Source organism: Leptodactylus fuscus, chromosome 2 (genome assembly GCF_031893055.1).
Source record: "Leptodactylus fuscus isolate aLepFus1 chromosome 2, aLepFus1.hap2, whole genome shotgun sequence".
Classification (NCBI taxonomy): domain Eukaryota; kingdom Metazoa; phylum Chordata; class Amphibia; order Anura; family Leptodactylidae; genus Leptodactylus; species Leptodactylus fuscus.
In genome coordinates, this window is record NC_134266.1 from 168704048 (window position 1) to 168722484 (window position 18437).

At 44.7% G+C, this 18437-nt stretch overlaps 1 protein-coding gene across 5 annotated transcripts in view; it reads right to left on the minus strand.

The window, feature by feature from the left end:
* The window catches only part of GK (glycerol kinase), a 296759-nt gene that overhangs the window by 272130 nt on the left and 6192 nt on the right, over positions 1-18437 (minus strand). For all 5 annotated transcript variants that reach the window (XR_012715085.1, XM_075265081.1, XM_075265079.1 and 2 more), the window contains exons 2-4: positions 5299-5372; positions 1316-1422; positions 685-762 (exon numbers count right to left, since the gene is read on the minus strand). Coding sequence is in view for 4 of the 5 variants with exons in the window: in XM_075265081.1 (XP_075121182.1) it covers positions 685-762; positions 1316-1422; positions 5299-5372 (259 nt within the window). In the remaining variant the exon portion in view is untranslated. The remainder of the gene's footprint in view (positions 1-684; positions 763-1315; positions 1423-5298; positions 5373-18437) is intronic.

The window sequence follows — 18437 nt, forward strand, 5'->3', positions numbered from 1 at the left end:
GCTTACAGCTTAAAAATGATTTTTCCAGTTATAGAACCCCTTTAAAGCGTACTTCCAGTTCTAAATGACTTAATATTAAATGAATAATGCATTTGAATATAAGAAACTTTTAAATAGATCTTCTGAAGAATATTTGTTTGCTTCACCACATATTAGGCAGCATTCCTCATTATTATGATTACTTATATAGCACCATCATATTCTGCAGCACTTTACAGACATTGACAGTCACTGTTGCATATAGGACTCAATCTACATTCCCTATCAGTAGGTCTTTGGTGTGTGGGAGGAAACCGGAGTACCCAGAGAAAAACCCACTCAGACACGGAGAGAACATACAAACACTTTGCAGATGTTGTCCTTGGCAGGATTCGAACCCAGGACTCTGAACCCAGGACCACTGAGCCACCCTGCTGCCCTCATCTTCAGTCTGGCTCTTTACTTAGTCTGTCTCCTCAAACCACCCCTCCATAGAGTTCTGTGTGAGAGGCTGGATTAGAGGCTGCTGTTAGCTAGTTCCCCCATTCTGTGCACTGGTAGACTTTTCTACAACCTAGCAATGTTAAAAAGAGCACAGGGTAGAAGCAGTAATTATATTTTATATTAAGGGTCTTGAGGAACCCCCTATACAAGTTGTTAAATTTGATAGGAAAATAAAAATAAATAAATAGGAACTTGACTTACCAATTGCATTATACAGCGGCTCCCCAGTAGTCTTATCCCATACAACAGTTGTTTCCCTCTGGTTACTTACACCAATAGCTTAGAAAAGAAAACATAATACATACCAACGTTTAAGAAGTTGTAAGAATGTAAGTTGATAGTACAGATATATTTTACGGTTTAGGGTGCGCTTTAGGTGATACTTAATGTAATTACTTGTGCCAAGTTGCCCTCCAAACTAGCTAGAAAAAAGTGGACATGTATCAATTGCATTTATTGACCCACACGTAGCATAGAAGTACAGTTCAGCAAGTTCAAAATAGGGCAGGTAAAATGCAGCTGATGCAGAGTTTTTCAGGTCTCAAATCCACAAGTCTGCCAACAATAAATTCCAAGTATATTATTGGCTGTATGATTCCCCATGTGATGCCATGCAAGTATTGCTTCTCATGCAAAATCTGTTCTGATGGTAGCAATATACTACAGTAAGTTGTTACAGGTAAGAATAGTCCATTTTAATCAGGCAGGTATAGCCCAAACAGTAGCAATGAAAACAATCTTAATGAAGAATATTGCTAAGAAGCATCTTTAACAATTTTAACAGCATGTGTCAACTCTCAACAAAGGGAGATATTACAAAGTTAAAACTAACCTTTGATATTGGTGATGTCTATGCTTAGCTGGGTTAACTTCTCGCAAGTTTTTTCTACACATTCATAAACAGACTGTAAAATCTCCTTTGGATCTTGCTCTACCCACCTGGAATGTAGAAGCAGCAAAAATATTAAAAAGGTTTGGCAAAAGGCTAAGAATAGCGTACACATACACGTTCCAGTGCTTTCAGGGTCTCTCGACAAACAGGAAAGGGCCAATTCTTCGACACAGTAGAGACCTCGTGCGCCATTTACTTTCAGTGGCTTGCAAAAGTATTCATACCCCTTGAACTTCTGCGTCTTCTGCCTGTCCGCGGGGAAAACAGTTGTTTTTTTTTTTTATCCAGACACAAAGTCCTGCATGTCAGACTGTGTCCAGCAAAAAAAAAAAAAAAAAAAAAAAAGTTTCCCCGTGGACAGGCAGAAGATGCACACAGGCAGCCACTTTGCAAACCCATTCAAGTGAATGGGTTTGAAAACTGACCGCCAGGTTTGTCTCCTGTCTAGTTTTGCGGGGCAGAAGACGGAAACCAGCCAGATTGGCTAAACCGGACACTGGGTGCATATGTGCTCCCGCCCTTACAGAAGCTCTCCATCCGATCAGGCTGAGCTTGAGCTATCTTGCAAAGAAGAATGGTCAAAAATTTCAGTCTCTAGATGCGTAAAGCTGGTAGAAATATACCCCAAAAGACTTGCAGTTGTAATTGAAGCGAAAAGTGGTTCTACAAAGTCTTGATATAGGGGTTGAATACTTTTGCACGTCACACTTTCAGAGATTTATAAGATTAAAGTTTTTAAAACCATGTATAATTTTTTTGTTCCACATGACAATTGTTTGCTACTTTGTGTTGGTCTATCACTTAAACTCTCAATAAAATACATTTAAGTTTGTTGCTGTAAGGTGACAAAATGTGAAAGGGGTTTAAAAATAAGATACTTTTGCAAGGCACTGCATTTCAGGTTGCAGTTCTTGTCACCAGCAGTGTGAAAGCAATGTATTTTTACTTTGAAGGTAAGGCCCCATTCACTCGGGGCAAGAGGGGGCAGATTTTGGTGCGGAATCCACGTCATAATCCGCCCCTTCACAATGGTGGTCTATGTAGACTGCGTTCTTTTTTCAGCTAGCGGCATGTTGTCGCTAGCGGAAAAAAGAAATGAGCTACCCTTTCTTCAGGCGGATTCCGCAGCTGACTCAGCCTGGCATCTGCCTCGCGGCAGCACGCTCCGGCCTAGGCCCATTCATTTGGGCCTACGCCGGACCGAAGTGCCGCAACTATTGGTAGTCGCGGTAGGCGGATTTTGGCCATATTCTGACGCGGCTTCCCGTGTCAGAATCAGGACCTAAATACGCCATCCGTGCCCCGTGTGAACGGGGCCTAATGCTACTGAGATTTTGTTATGGCAAGTCCTTAAAAAAAAAAATATATATATATATATATATTATGACTATTAATAAAATCATCAACATTAATACTGGGCTTGCACTGTTCATAAATATCTCAAATTCCCTTTTGTTCTGAGTACGTAAAATTTAGACAATAGATTACATTTTGCAATGGTTTTATAGGAAGGATGTGATAGCCTGCAGTCTGAGTTCAGTTACATCGCTAGAATTGGTAAATGTCAGCATCATTGTCTAGCTGTAAGCTCTCAAACTGTCCCACACATACAGGATTGCATTTATTTAACAAGAATAGCGCTATAGGAAAAAGCTGTTGTGAAATACATTACAATAGAAGTGGATATGGCCATATCAAAAGTAAAAATAGTTAAAATGAAACTAACTTCCAGCTCTCACTTCTAGTGGAAGCAATATGGTTTGTGCCTCAAAATTATGCAATAATCTCATGTATCGTAAAGGGTTAAAAATTACATCATAATGCTTCTGTCAATTCAGCTAGCTCTGTTAGTGGGGTCAGAGTGGTTTATATAGGCCTCCTCAGCTGCTAATTGGATCAACCCAAGGAACTTCTGAAGCACGCAGAATGAGAATCCTGACAGTTGTAAGCTTGCTAAAATGTCGGATACTGTCTGATATATAAAGTGCACAGTCAAATTCAATTCTAGTGATCATCAGGATTCTGGAAATCTCTATAAATAAAGAATGGGGGCTGGGTAAAACACTATAAACGAGCAGTCCTAAACCTTTTTGCACCAAGGAAGAGTTTCATAAAAATATTGTGGGGAGCACAATAGTGCTCCCTTCCATAGGCAATAGCCACCCCCCACATAAGTAATGCTATTACGTACGTGTGTGTGTGTGTGTGTGTGTGTGTGTGTGTCACTATTCCTGTATTAGTGAGCTAATGCCATGTTCTGTGTACTTACATTGGGTGGGCAGGACTTCCTCTTGTACAGTACATAACCTATGCACATCTTCTACTTTACTCCAAGGGGGAAGGTGGGAGAGAGATATGTGAAGGTTGACTAAGGTAACCTGCTGCCCAGTACCAGGTGATCCACAGCCCAGTATTGTGCTGCGGACCTCTGCTATAGAACATTTAACTATGCTATGCCAGTTAACCCACTCATTCCAGACGTCTGCTTGGTTCCCATCACCTACGAGTTGCCTGTATACCTTGATGTGTCAGCTAGGTAACATTGGTATCACCCCAGGCTCGGAAGTGTGGTTATATGCTTGTTTATGGTCTTGCTTATTAGTTTTCTATCCTTTTATGAAATCACTTATATCAGTGATGTGTGAGATGTGTGGCATCCTCAGAATCCATGGAAATACAGCATCTAAGTCCTCTGTAGTAGCTGCTGTAGGTGGTCCATTTTATTTATTTTTTATGGTATGGAAGGAGTGGATATATACAAATCAAAAGCAGTACTGATACTTTTCCATCATCTGTTCTTACAAAGGGGTGCAGATGTAATTCCTATTCATTTAAAATCCCATGATGCATAGGCACAAATAAAAAGATATAGTTTTTAGATATTGCACCAAATCCTACAGTCTAAGGGTCCATTCACACGGAGTAACGTGCCGCGTGATGTGGCACATATATGGCATGTGAGACTTTGAGCGCCATAAAAGCTCCCATTGATTTCAATGGGAGCCTGGATCGTATACGGCGCATTATTTTGCGGCCGTGACCCTTAGACTTTTATTTCAATACATTGTACACACGTTTTTTCTTCAACTAGAACTGCGCCCTTATGAGTCATTGACATGAAATTATTATTGCAAAAAAATATCCTGTCATGCTTCATTTGCGTGTTCAGAGATTCTGTAACTTATTTCCTGAATTAGTAAAATATATAGGAAGGTCTTCGGTCTCAGTGAATGTAGCAATTATAGTCTTCAGAGATTTCAGATTGCTAAATTTTCTTTTTAAACCGGAGCCCCACATTGCAAATACGCAGCATTTTGGCTGCAGCAGAAACGTTGAAGGGGGGGGGGGGGGAGTGAGATGTCCCCAAAGGTCTATTATGACCTTATGGGGGGGGGGGTGTCACAAAATACATACAATATGCTCTTAGCCCCACTCCATGAAAACTACATACAAAATAAAAGTTACTGTAATGGAGAGGTAAAACTATTTTAAGAAGTTTTTTTAGCAGTACTTTTTACTATAAAAAAAACAAAAACATTTTCCCTTCTCTCTATGTTGTGTGTGATAGATACAGAAATAAATTTATATATTTTTTTTATTCCCAGATATAAAAACAAAGCCATAACACAAAAAAACAAACAAAACAAACACGGAAAACGTATGTGGTCCTGAACCAAGAGTTGACCCGGTACTGAAGTGATTAGAGAGGTTTTCCTAATATTGGACTGGTCTAAGATTAGCAAGAGCCTGACACCCAGGACCCCGCAGATCTGCGAGCTGATGCAATAGTACTGCTCTGTGTACACCACTTCCACTTCATAGGCCTCAGAAAAGGACATCAGGGTTAACCTGAAGAACCTCATGACATCCAAATGCAACTTCAATGAAAGTAATAATCTGGATAATGTAGGATTCCCACTTACCCTTCCTTTGGAAACTTCTGTTTTATTTCCACTTGATGATGGCTTAGTAGTTCAGCTGTTTTTGCATTGAAGACCTATGCAAGATAGAAAGCAAAAACACATAAGCAATGAAGGTAACACTGTAGGAGTTTGAGGGTTAAAGGGAGTCTTCCAGTGGCAAATCAATTCTCCCCCCCAAAAAAAGTTATACCTAGAATTTTTTCCTGATAGGAGAAAAAATAAAAAAATAAATAAAATCCCATGCACTTTGCAAATCCTCTTGTGACAAATCTGATTAATACCACAGTCTGACATTGCAGATGGCCCAACTCTGGTTATCAGTTACCACATTTCTGTCCTAGTTCGATCAGAACTAGAAACCAAAGCAAAAAAAGTTACCACAGAGCTAAGCAAAGGGCGCAGAAGGACAATGCAGCTTGGCAAGAGATGCTAGGATTTTGTCTATCCCTTGCTGAAATAATTATATATGACACACCATACGGTAGAAAAGATGTATTAGAGACACCTGTCTGGTGACAGTTACGGAGGCACGGATATCATTAATTTATAAGTGGTCTCCGTGGATGAGGGGCATTCTGCTAATTATGTGCTCAGTAAAAAAACTGCTTGTCAGGAAGGTTCACGTGGCAAGTCGCAGTGCACAAAGATGTACACGTACCAAACAATGCTTTTTTTAGGATCACTGCCATCCAGGATATTGAACGGAACCTGAAATTATGCCATTACCATCCCATTACTGTACACTTCCGTGTTATTTAAAAGGCTAATCTATTTATTCAGGAACTGTCCAAAGACAATAAGAGACTTATTATTGGACTTGAGCCCAGATGGCAGACAGAAAGAAACAGGTATGGGAAACAGAGAAAAGAAAAGTCTTTACATTTGAAAAGGTGTCTAATGTACTGAATAGCTGTCAGCTTTATGGTAAAGTTCTGTGCTCCTCTTCTGATCATGGACCGCTTTTCTACGTAATTTCCTGTATGAACTGGAGGTCGACGTATCAGTGCAGGTTTATAGGAGTCAGATTTAGGCTTGAGGACACATATTTAGAAAGTCTAAGGCCCTACTCATACAGGAAAACCGTGTGCCTAAGACTACCAGCTTATTGCTCCTCAAGAAACCATATAACATCACCACAACAAAAAAAAGTTATTCATAAACATTACAAAGGCTCATTTTCAGATGGGGGGGGGCCTTTTTTTTTTTCCTGGAGACTAAATTTTCTTTTAAATCAAGTCAGATACGAGGTCAGAGTCCTCATGGAAGAGACCCCAGGTAGTGACATCTCATGGCCTTCACCGAGGATACAGATTGGCCTCAGCGGTCACAACACCTTTAAAAAAGATGAAGACATGTTTCCGTTTTTCTATAGAAGTTATACATATATTAGAAAAACAGCGTCTCTCTTATTTGCTGTGTTATATTCTTCTCCTATAGGTTTCATTTTACATTGTTACAGAAGTTCTGGCAGGGTACCTCTTGCAATATGGTGCTGTGCAGAAATGGTTTCTGGTGCCATAGCTAGGAAGGAGGGGTAGCTTAGGGAGTATCTGGCAAAGCTAGGCTCGAACTGATATTCATGGACTGTAATTTCCACAATGGGTGCATAATAGGACACAGAGAAGCTGTAGACAGGGCTTGCCACCTGACTCTGCCCGACTCCCTAATGTTGAGTGCTTCTAGCTCAGGAGATTAGAGAAGTAGTAGATGAAGCTGCAGAAGGGAGGCAATGCCTGGAACCAGGCCAGAAAATACCCAATGGATAGATTCCTACTGAGAGATTAGGTAAGCAAAGGAGAACTGCCAAAATCAGCGGTTGTTTGGTAATACTGAAGTGCACACCAGTAATCTGCGTTGTAGGGTCCTTATTGCAGGTTTCCGTTTCCTGCATAAAACAGATGCAGGAGACGGAAGCCTGCAGGAGACTTTCTCACCCATTCATTTGAATGGGTGAGAAAGCTGTCCGGCCGTGCGCGGCAGTGAGCGTTTTGCGCTCTCCGCCGCGAAACCGGGTTTTATAATTCGGACACAGAGTCGGACATGCACTACTCTGTGTCCGGATAAAAAAAATCCGGTTTCGCGGCGGAGAGCCTAAAACGCTCACCGCCGCGCACGGCCGGACCCGGTCTATGGTTTCCGTCTTCTGCCATGCAGAAGACGGAAACCATAGTACGGAGACCCTGAACGCAGGTGTGAACCCAGCGTAAGCCTCCTGTTACAGTAATATTTTAGGACTCACTTGTGCCACATTGAAATTAAGGATTCTACAAGAGTTATGGCACTCCTGCAATAGCTTTCTGACCTTTTGGAGAGAGTCAGCAGGATAGCCTCAGGCTCAGAAAAGACAATGATAGGAACATAGGAGTATATTAGCCCAACAAGAATACTCAGATTCCTCATGCATGACAATCAACTTTACTAAAGATAATACGGGTTATATGGCATCCATACTCTGACCATAACAGAGGTATACATAGACTGACATGAAAGTGTCATATTAATCAAAGCAAGTCATAAGAGTTTCCTTTGATCACTACCTTTTTTTGGAATGCAATCATTAGGAAAGAGACTTTAAAACAAATATGTCACAAGATAAAAGGATCACATTTTAGTCAAAGTAAACTGTTGGTACCATGGAGCACATTGTGCAGTCGACAGTAAGGAATATGGTCTAATAGCCAAATGTTATTTGTTCTGATCAATAAACTGGTCCAGTCAATCACTGGAAAGCTGACAAACATGGAACTTAAAGGTGCTGACAAAGTGCAAAGGATAGCTACTAGAGATGAGCGAACAGTGTTCTATCGAACACATGTTCGATCGGATATCAGGGTGTTCGCCATGTTCGAATCGAATACCGCGTGGTAAAGTGCGCGAAAATTCGATTCCCCTCCCACCTTCCCTGGCGCCTTTTTTGCACCAATAACAGCGCAGGGGAGGTGGGACAGGAACTACGACACCGGGGGCATTGAAAAAAAATTGGAAAAAGTCATTGGCTGCCGAAATCAGGTGACCTCCATTTTAGACGAATAGTGGATTTCAAATCCGGGTCATATGAGAATGTGAACTTTGTGACTATGAGACAGGGATAGCTGTACAGGCAGGGATAGCTAGGGATAACCTTTATTTAGGGGGGAATGTTATTAAAAATAACTTTTTGGGGCTCTATCGGGTGTGTAATTGTGATTTTTGTGAGATAAACTTTTTCCCATAGGGATGCATTGGCCAGCGCTGATTGGCCGAATTCCGTACTCTGGCCAATCAGTGCTGGCCAATGCATTCTATTAGCTTGATGAAGCGGAGTGTGCACAAGGGTTCAAGCGCACCCTCGGCTCTGATGTAGCAGAGCCGAGGCTGCACAAGGGTTCAAGCGCACCCTCGGCTCTGATGTAGGAGAGCCGAGGGTGCACTTGAACCCTTGTGCACCCTCGGCTCTGCTACATCAGAGCCGAGGGTGCGCTTGAACCCTTGTGCACACTCTGCTTCATCAAGCTAATAGAATGCATTGGCCAGCGCTGATTGGCCGGAGTACGGAATTCGGCCAATCAGCGCTGGCTCTGCTGGAGGAGGCGGAGTCTAAGATCGCTCCACACCAGTCTCCATTCAGGTCCGACCTTAGACTCCGCCTCCTCCAGCAGAGCCAGCGCTGATTGGCCGAATTCCGTACTCTGGCCAATCAGCACTGGCTAATGCATTGTATTGGCGTGATGAAGCAGTGCTGAATGTGTGTGCTTAGCACACACATTCAGCTCTACTTCATCGGGCTAATAGAATGCATTGGCCAATCAGCGCTGGCCAATGCATTCTATTAGCGTGAACTGAGTTTGCACAGGGGTTCTAGTGCACCCTCGGCTCTGCTACATCAGATTGCTACATCTGATGTAGCAGTGCCGAGTGTGCATCAGATGTGTAGTTGAGCAAAACTGACTCAGCACTGCTAAGTCTCTGCATTCGCATAGGAATGCATTGGCCAGCCTTCGGCCAATCAGCGCTGGCTCTGCCGGAGGAGGCGGAGTCTAAGGTTGGACCTGAATGGAGACTGGTGTGGAGCGATCTTAGACTCCGCCTCCTCCAGCAGAGCCAGCGCTGATTGGTCGAGTTCCGTACTCTGGCCAATCAGCACTGGCCAATGCATTTCTATGGGGAAAAGTTAGCTTGCGAAAATCGCAAACTGACAGGGATTTCCATGAAATAAAGTGACTTTTATGCCCCCAGACATGCTTCCCCTGCTGTCCCAGTGTCATTCCAGGGTGTTGGTATCATTTCCTGGGGTGTCATAGTGGACTTGGTGACCCTCCAGACACGAATTTGGGTTTCCCCCTTAACGAGTTTATGTTCCCCATAGACTATAAATGGGTTCGAAACCCATTCGAACACTCGAACAGTGAGCGGCTGTTCGAATCGAATTTCGAACCTCGAACATTTTAGTGTTCGCTCATCTCTAATAGCTACAGATTGGAAAGAGCAATAGTATGGGAGTAGAGAGCTAAAATACAGTTTGTGATACAGCCTAGTATATTGTAAATCCAGAATACAATTACACTTGTGAATTCATGTCCTAGTTAATCATAGAAAGAAATTGTTAAAGGTCTTTTATATAGGAGCATGGCACTGTATGGATCATCATATTTGGAAGTTACATAGGCAAGCAAAGGATCATCTTATTTATTGCATCTGGAATTTGAACATGGACATCACCACACATGGTCACCTTCTAGATCTCAGCTGGGTTTCACACCAATGTACACAAAACACACCACACTGAGAAAGGACATTTGAGGTGATGCGATGATGTAACAGCAGCTCTATGTGCAGCTCCAAAGAAACACACATCACCTTTTGTTGTTACCCTGAAAAGCATTATTTCAGGAACAGTGAATCCATTTGTCTAATAGAAAAAGACTAAATCACAGGACACAGAATAGCGTGCATGGAAATGTATTTTATGTAAGAAAATAGTACACATGCAGTCTATGTAAGGTTTAGTACCACAAGGCTTAAGCATATGTATAGACTTCAATATATTTATATAAAATGAAGTTTTAAAAATGGTTATTTGGCTATTGCTTCAGAAAAGGGGTCATTATATATATATATATATATATATATATATATATATATATATATATATATATATTGGACTAAAGGACCTTTCATCACCTCTACGACCCATTCCTGAGCAATTATTGCAGTTACCTTTGTGCTGTGTACCGATTTTCCAATAGAAGGACATTTTCCCATCTACACAATTTGCTGTCAAATTGTATTTATTTTTCTATTAGGAACCCTTTTGACAGGAGAGGGGTTTCTGCTGTGCAATTTATGGGAGGATACCCCGATTTGCTGGTGCGGCTACAATTGCTTTTATATAGCTAGAGATATACACATCTCCTTCATGGGGTAGTCAACTTACAGGTCTTTCATGAAAACACAAAACACACCCACCCAAGCCTTACCAATCTATGAACATACATCTGCGTTCGGTAAATCCATTCAAAATTTTTAAAAACTGATTTTGAACAGTCCAGCTTAAAACACATTGACTTCAATGGGTTTTAAAAGTAATCTGCATATATCAGTTTGTGCCATTTCCAACTGGTTTCCACTTTCTTTTTTGCAGAGCGAAAAGTAGAACTTGCAGGATTTTGTCTCCGCAACAAAAATAAGGATTTCAGATGGACAGCAACCAATTTGTTATATATATATATATATACACACACACACATATACACACACACACACACACACACACAAACACACACTGAGGTCTAGGGATAGCAATCAGTTTGTGTCCAGTTTGCAATCAGTTTTTTCCTCTGTGCATGCTCAGAATGTAAGGCAAAGAAGGGGAAAAACAAAAACAACTGTTTCGGGCATCACCTATGTAATCTTTTGGAATAATTTTTGTCCCAAACAGTCTTTCCTCTTAATCTGGCTTGCAAACAAACGGATACCAGTCGCAGATGTGAACCCAGCCTAAGTGAACATCATGTCTGAGCTCGTGCCTCAGGCCAAAAATCTATGAGCACAGGCTGCAGACCATCTAGTAACACCTTGTAGTTGACAAGCATCAGAGAAGTTAAAGAATGTTTTTCCTACAGCTTCCAGATTCTGTCTACAGATCACTTGTTACAGGAGTGACTGGACCATCATTATTGCAGCAGAGTCAAAGACATGACTGGCAGATTAAACCTTCTCATATATTATATGGTCACCAGTTTGTACAAATGTTTGGCAAGAACTTTAATACTCATCTATCAAAAGGGAATCTTCTGGTGGTGTACTTCTCTTGCTTGAGTACAACGTGCAATAGTGCAATCTATGGAACGCCATTTAATGAAAAGGCATGCTAACAAGTGTATAGAGTTGTAGCCTATTAAACCATAGTTTTTCTCTTCTTTTTGTAGACATTTGAAAACCTTGTTATTAGAGATGAGCGAACACTAAAATGTTCGAGGTTCGAAATTCGATTCGAACAGCCGCTCAATGTTCGTGTGTTCGAACGGGTTTCGAACCCCATTATAGTCTATGGGGAACAGATACTCGTTAAGGGGGAAACCCAAATCCGTGTCTGGAGGGTCACCAAGTCCACTATGACACCCCAGGAAATGATGCCAACACCTCTGGAATGACACTGGGACAGCAGGGGAAGCATGTCTGGGGGCATCTAACACACCAAAGACCCTCTATTACCCCAACATCACAGCCTAACAACTACACACTTTACACACTCAATACCACCTCTCTGACAGTAGGAAAACACCTTGAAACATGTGTATTTGGCACTTGCAGTGAGGAGAGCTTGTCACCAGCAGTGAATTTGGCCCTTGTAGTAAGTTGAGGTTGGCACCAACATTTGTTTTGAAAATCAGGGTGGATTGAGCCTCTAACCAGCAGAGTTTGGGCAAATTCATGGTGGAGGGAGCCTCTAAACACCCCAGTTTGGGCAAATTCATGGTGGAGGGAGCCTCTAAAAACCCCAGTTTGGACCAATTCATGGTGGAGGGAGCCTCTAAAAACCCCAGTTTGGACCAATTCATGGTGGAGGGAGCCTCTAACCAGCCCAGTTTGGGCAAATTCATGGTGGAGGGAGCCTCTAACCAGCCCAGTTTGGGCAAATTCATGGTGGAGGGAGCCTCTAAACAGCCCAGTTTGGACCAATTCATGGTGGAGGGAGCCTCTAACCAGCCCAGTTTGGACCAATTAATGGTGGAGGGAGCCTCTAACCAGCCCAGTTTGGACCAATTAATGGTGGAGGGAGCCTCTAACCAGCCCAGTTTGGACCAATTAATGGTGGAGGGAGCCTCTAACCAGCCCAGTTTGGACCAATTCATGGTGGAGGGAGCCTCTAACCACCCCAGTTTGGACCAATTCATGGTGGAGGGAGCCTCTAAACAGCCAAGTTTGGACCAATTCATGGTGGAGGGAGCCTCTAAAAACCCCAGTTTGGACCAATTCATGGTGGAGGGAGCCTCTAACCAGCCCAGTTTGGGCAAATTCATGGTGGAGGGAGCCTCTAAACAGCCCAGTTTGGACCAATTCATGGTGGAGGGAGCCTCTAACCAGCCCAGTTTGGACCAATTAATGGTGGAGGAAGCCTCTAACCAGCCCAGTTTGGACCAATTAATGGTGGAGGGAGCCTCTAACCAGCCCAGTTTGGACCAATTAATGGTGGAGGGAGCCTCTAACCAGCCCAGTTTGGACCAATTAATGGTGGAGGGAGCCTCTAACCACCCCAGTTTGGACCAATTCATGGTGGAGGGAGCCTCTAAACAGCCAGGTTTGGACCAATTCATGGTGGAGGGAGCCTCTAAAAACCCCAGTTTGGACCAATTCATGGTGGAGGGAGCCTCTAACCAGCCCAGTTTGGACCAATTAATGGTGGAGGGAGCCTCTAAACAGCCAAGTTTGGACCAATTAATGGTGGAGGGAGCCTCTAACCACCCCAGTTTGGACCAATTCATGGTGGAGGGAGCCTCTAAACAGCCAAGTTTGGACCAATTCATGGTGGAGGGAGCCTCTAAAAACCCCAGTTTGGACCAATTCATGGTGGAGGGAGCCTCTAAACAGCCCAGTTTGGGCAAATTCATGGTGGAGGGAGCCTCTAACCAGCAGAGTTGTGGGAAAGCAGGGTGGAGGGAGCCTCTAACCAGCAGAGTTGGTGGAAATCAGGGTGGAGGGAGCCTCTAACCAGCAGAGTTGGGGGAAATCATGTTGGAGGGAGCCTAGTATTAGCAGAATTGTGCAACGCTTATGGTGGATGAGTATGAGGATGCGGAGGAATTGGAGAGGTTGAGTACAGACATGGAGTTTCATGTTGGGGTGCTTTACACAGGTGGGCACAAAAATGAAGGCTCTATCCAGTGGTGGTTCATTTTTATCAAAGTGAGCCGGTCGGCACTCTCAGCTGACAGACGGGTGCGCTTGTCAGTGATGATGCCACCGGCTGCACTGAACACCCTCTCAGATAGGACGCTGGCGGCAGGACAGGACAGCACCTCCAAGGCATATAGGGCAAGTTCAAGCCACAGGTCCAACTTCGACACCCAATACGTGTAGGGCGCAGAGGGGTCGGAGAGGACAGGGCTGTGGTCGGAAAGGTATTCCCGCAACATGCGCCTATACTTCTCACGCCTGGTGACACTAGGACCCTCCGTGGCGGCACTTTGGCGAGGGGGTGCCATCAAGGTGTCCCAGACCTTAGACAGTGTGCCCCTCGTTTGTGTGGACCGGTGAGAACTTGGTTGCCTACTGGAGGAACTGCCCTCCCTGCCGCCAACGTCACATGCTGGAAACATCTCCATCATATTCTGCACCAATTGCCTGTGGCAAGCATTGATGCGATTGGCCCTCCCCTCTACCGGAATAAAAGACGAGATGTTGTTTTTATACCGGGGGTCAAGGATAGCAAAGATCCAGTACTGGTTGTCCTCCATGATTTTGACAATACGCTTGTCGGTTGTAAAGCACGCCAACATGAACTCAGCCATGTCTGCCACAGTGTTAGTTGGCATGACTCCTCTGGCCCCACCGGAAAGTTCAATCTCCATTTCCTCCTCATCCTCCATGTCTACCCATCCGCGCTGCAACAATGGGACGATTCGAAGTTGCCCGGAAGCCTCCTGTATCACCATCACATCATCGGACAACTCTTCTTCCTCCTCCTCCTCCATTAAACGCGATGAAGCGGACAGATGTGTGGACCTACTCTCCAGCTGTGACGGATCGGATGCTATCCCTGACTCCTCTGTGTGATCTGAGTTATCCCTGATGTCAATCAGGGATTCTCTCAGAACACACAAGAGCGGGATTGTAAGGCTCACCATCGCATCCTCAGAGCTCACCCTCCTTGTGGACTCCTCAAACACCCGTAGGATGTCACAAAGGTCTCTCATCCATGGCCACTCATGGATGAGAAACTGAGGCAGCTGACTTTGTGGCACCCTAGGGTTTTGTAGCTGGTATTCCATCAAAGGTCTCTGCTGCTCAACCACTCTATTCAACATCTGAAACGTTGAGTTCCAGCGTGTGGGGACGTCGCACAAAAGCCGGTGTTGTGGCACATGCAGGCGTTGCTGGAGAGATTTTAAGCTAGCAGCGGCTACTGTCGACTTGTGAAAGTGGGCGCACATGCGCCGCACTTTCACCAGTAGCTCTGGAACATTGGGGTAGCTCTTTAGGAAACGTTGCACCACTAGGTTGAAGACGTGGGCCAGGCATGGAACATGTTGGAGTCCGGCAAGCTCCAGAGCTGCTACCAGGTTCCGGCCGTTATCACAAACGACCATGCCTGGGCCCAGGTGCAGCGGCTCAAACCATATTGCCGTCTCATCGAGGAGGGCATCCCTCACCTCGGAGGCAGTGTGCTGTCTGTCCCCCAAGCTGATCAGCTTCAGCACAGCCTGCTGACGTCTACCAACGCCAGTGCTGCAACATTTCCAACTCGTAGCTGGGGTCAATCTAACAGCGGAGGAGGAGGCGGTGGTGGAGGAGGAGGCGGTAGAGGAGGGTGTTCTTCTCGTGTCCCTGCCAGGAATGTTAGGCGGGGAGACGAGGTACACCGGGCCAGTTTGGGAAGCAGTCCCAGCCTCAACTACATTCACCCAGTGTGCCGTCAGTGAAATGTAGCGTCCCTGTCCGCATGCACTTGTCCACGCGTCGGTGGTCAAGTGGACCTTTGTGCAAAGCGCGGAACTAAGGGCCCGCCTGATGTTGAGTGACACGTGCTGGTGCAAGGCGGGGACGGCACACCGGGAGAAGTAGTGACGGCTAGGGACGGCATAGCGAGGTGCCGCAGTTGCCATCAGGTCCAGGAAGGCGGGAGTTTCAACAAGCCGGAACGCCAACATCTCCTGGGCCAGCAGTTTAGCGGTTGGCGTTCAAGGCTTGCGCGTGTGGGTGGTTAGCAGTGTATTTCTGCCGCCGCTCCAATGTCTGAGAGATGGTGGGTTGTTGTAAAGAAGCGCCTGATGGTGCCTTTGATGGTGCAGGAGAAGGAGATAAGACAGGACCAGGGGAGGATGAGGGAGAAGTCAACAAAGTGGCGGAGGCAGATGAAGTGGTGTCCTGGCTCGTCCTCTGGAGTGCATCGCCAGCACAGTCAGCAGTGGCAGTGGCAGTGGCAGAGGCAGTGGCAGAGGCAGTGGCAGTGGCGTGAACGGCAGGCGGCCTTTGTCCTGCCGTTGCTGCCTGCCACTGATTCCAGTGCTTGGATTCCAAATGACGGCGCATTGAAGTGGTGGACAGGTTGCTCTTCTCAGAGCCCCTAATCAATTTCGAGAGGCAAATTGTGCAGACAACACTATATCTGTCCTCGGCGCATTCCTTGAAAAAACTCCACACCTTCGAGAAACGTGCCCTCGAGGTGGGAGTTTTTCGGGGCTGGGTACGAACTGGAACATCTTGGGAGATTCCGGGTGTGGCCTGGCTTCGCCTAAGCTGCTGACCTCTGCCTCTAGCTACCCTTTTTGGTGCTGCACTTGCCTCAACATCCACACTACTTTCCCCGCTTGACATCCCCCCTGTCCAGGTCGGGTCAGTGTCCTCATCATCCACCACTTCCTCTTCCAACTCCTGTCTCATCTCCTCCTCCCGCACAATGTGCCGGTCAACTGGATGCCCTGACGGCAACTGCGTCACATCATCGTCGATGAGGGTGGGTTGCTGGTCATCCACCACCAAATCGAACGGAGATGGAGGAGACTCTAGTGTTTGAGCATCTGGACACAGATGCTCCTCTGTTAGGTTCGTGGAATCGTGACGTGGAGAGGCAGGTTGAGGGACAATGAAAGGAGCGGAGAACAGCTCTGGGGAGCAGGGACAGTTGGGGTTATTGTTCTGTGAAGCTTGGGAATTTTGGGAGGAAGGAGGACAAGACTGTTGGGTAATAGGAGGAGAGGAGGCAGAGTCTGACTGGCTGCTGGACAATGTGCTGTAAGCGTTCTCTGACAGCCATTGCAAGACCTGTTCCTGGTTCTCGGGCCTACTAAGGTTTGTACCCTACAGTTTAGTTAATGTGGCAAGCAACCCTGGCACTGTGGAGTGGCGCAATGCTTGCTGCCCCACAGGAGTAGGCACGGGACGCCCTGTGGCTTCACTGCTACCTTGCTCCCCAGAACCATTCCCCCGACCTCGCCCACGGCCTCGTCCACGTCCCTTTCCGGGAGCCTTGCGCATTTTGAATTCCCAGTTAGAAATTGGCACTATATACCAGTAGCAAGAAATGAGGGTATTTATAACCCCAATATATTCTTTGAATTCCCAGTCAGAAACTGGCACTATATGGCAGTAGCAAGAAATGAGGGTATTTATAACCCCAATATATTCTTTGAATTCCCAGTCAGACAATGGCACTGTATACCAGTAGTAAAAATTGTGGGTGCACGTAACCCCAATATATTCTTTGAATTCCCAGTCAGAAACTGGCACTATATGGCAGTAGCAAGAAATGAGGGTATTTATAACCCCAATATATTCTTTGAATTCCCAGTCAGACAATGGCACTGTATACCAGTAGTAAAAATTGTGGGTGCACGTAACCCCAATATATTCTTTGAATTACCAGTCAGAAACTGGCACTATATGGCAGTAGCAAGAAATGAGGGTATTTGTAACCCCAATATATTCTTTGAATTCCCAGTCAGAAACTGGCACTGTATACCAGTAGTAAAAATTGTGGGTGCACGTAACCCCAATATATTCTTTGAATTCCCAGTCAGACAATGGCACTGTATACCAGTAGTAAAAATTGTGGGTGCACGTAACCCCAATATATTCTTTGAATTACCAGTCAGAAACTGGCACTATATGGCAGTAGCAAGAAATGAGGGTATTTGTAACCCCAATATATTCTTTGAATTCCCAGTCAGAAACTGGCACTATATGGCAGTAGCAAGAAATGAGGGTATTTATAACCCCAATATATTCTTTGAATTCCCAGTCAGACAATGGCACTGTATACCAGTAGTAAAAATTGTGGGTGCACGTAACCCCAATATATTCTTTGAATTACCAGTCAGAAACTGGCACTATATGGCAGTAGCAAGAAATGAGGGTATTTGTAACCCCAATATATTCTTTGAATTCCCAGTCAGAAACTGGCACTGTATACCAGTAGTAAAAATTGTGGGTGCACGTAACCCCAATATATTCTTTGAATTCCCAGTCAGACAATGGCACTATATACCAGTAGCAAGAAATGAGGGTATTTATAACCCCAATATATTCTTTGAATTCCCAGTCAGAAACTGGCACTATATGGCAGTAGCAAGAAATGAGGGTATTTGTATTCCCAATATATTCTTTGAATTCCCAGTCAGACAATGGCACTGTATACCAGTAGTAAAAATTGTGGGTGCACGTAACCCCAATATATTCTTTGAGTTACCAGTCAGAAACTGGCACTATATGGCAGTAGCAAGAAATGAGGGTATTTGTAACCCCAATATATTCTTTGAATTCCCAGTCAGAAACTGGCACTGTATACCAGTAGTAAAAATTGTGGGTGCACGTAACCCCAATGTATTCTTTGAATTCCCAGTCAGACAATGGCACTATATACCAGTAGCAAGAAATGAGGGTATTTATAACCCCAATATATTCTTTGAATTCCCAGTCAGACAATGGCACTGTATACCAGT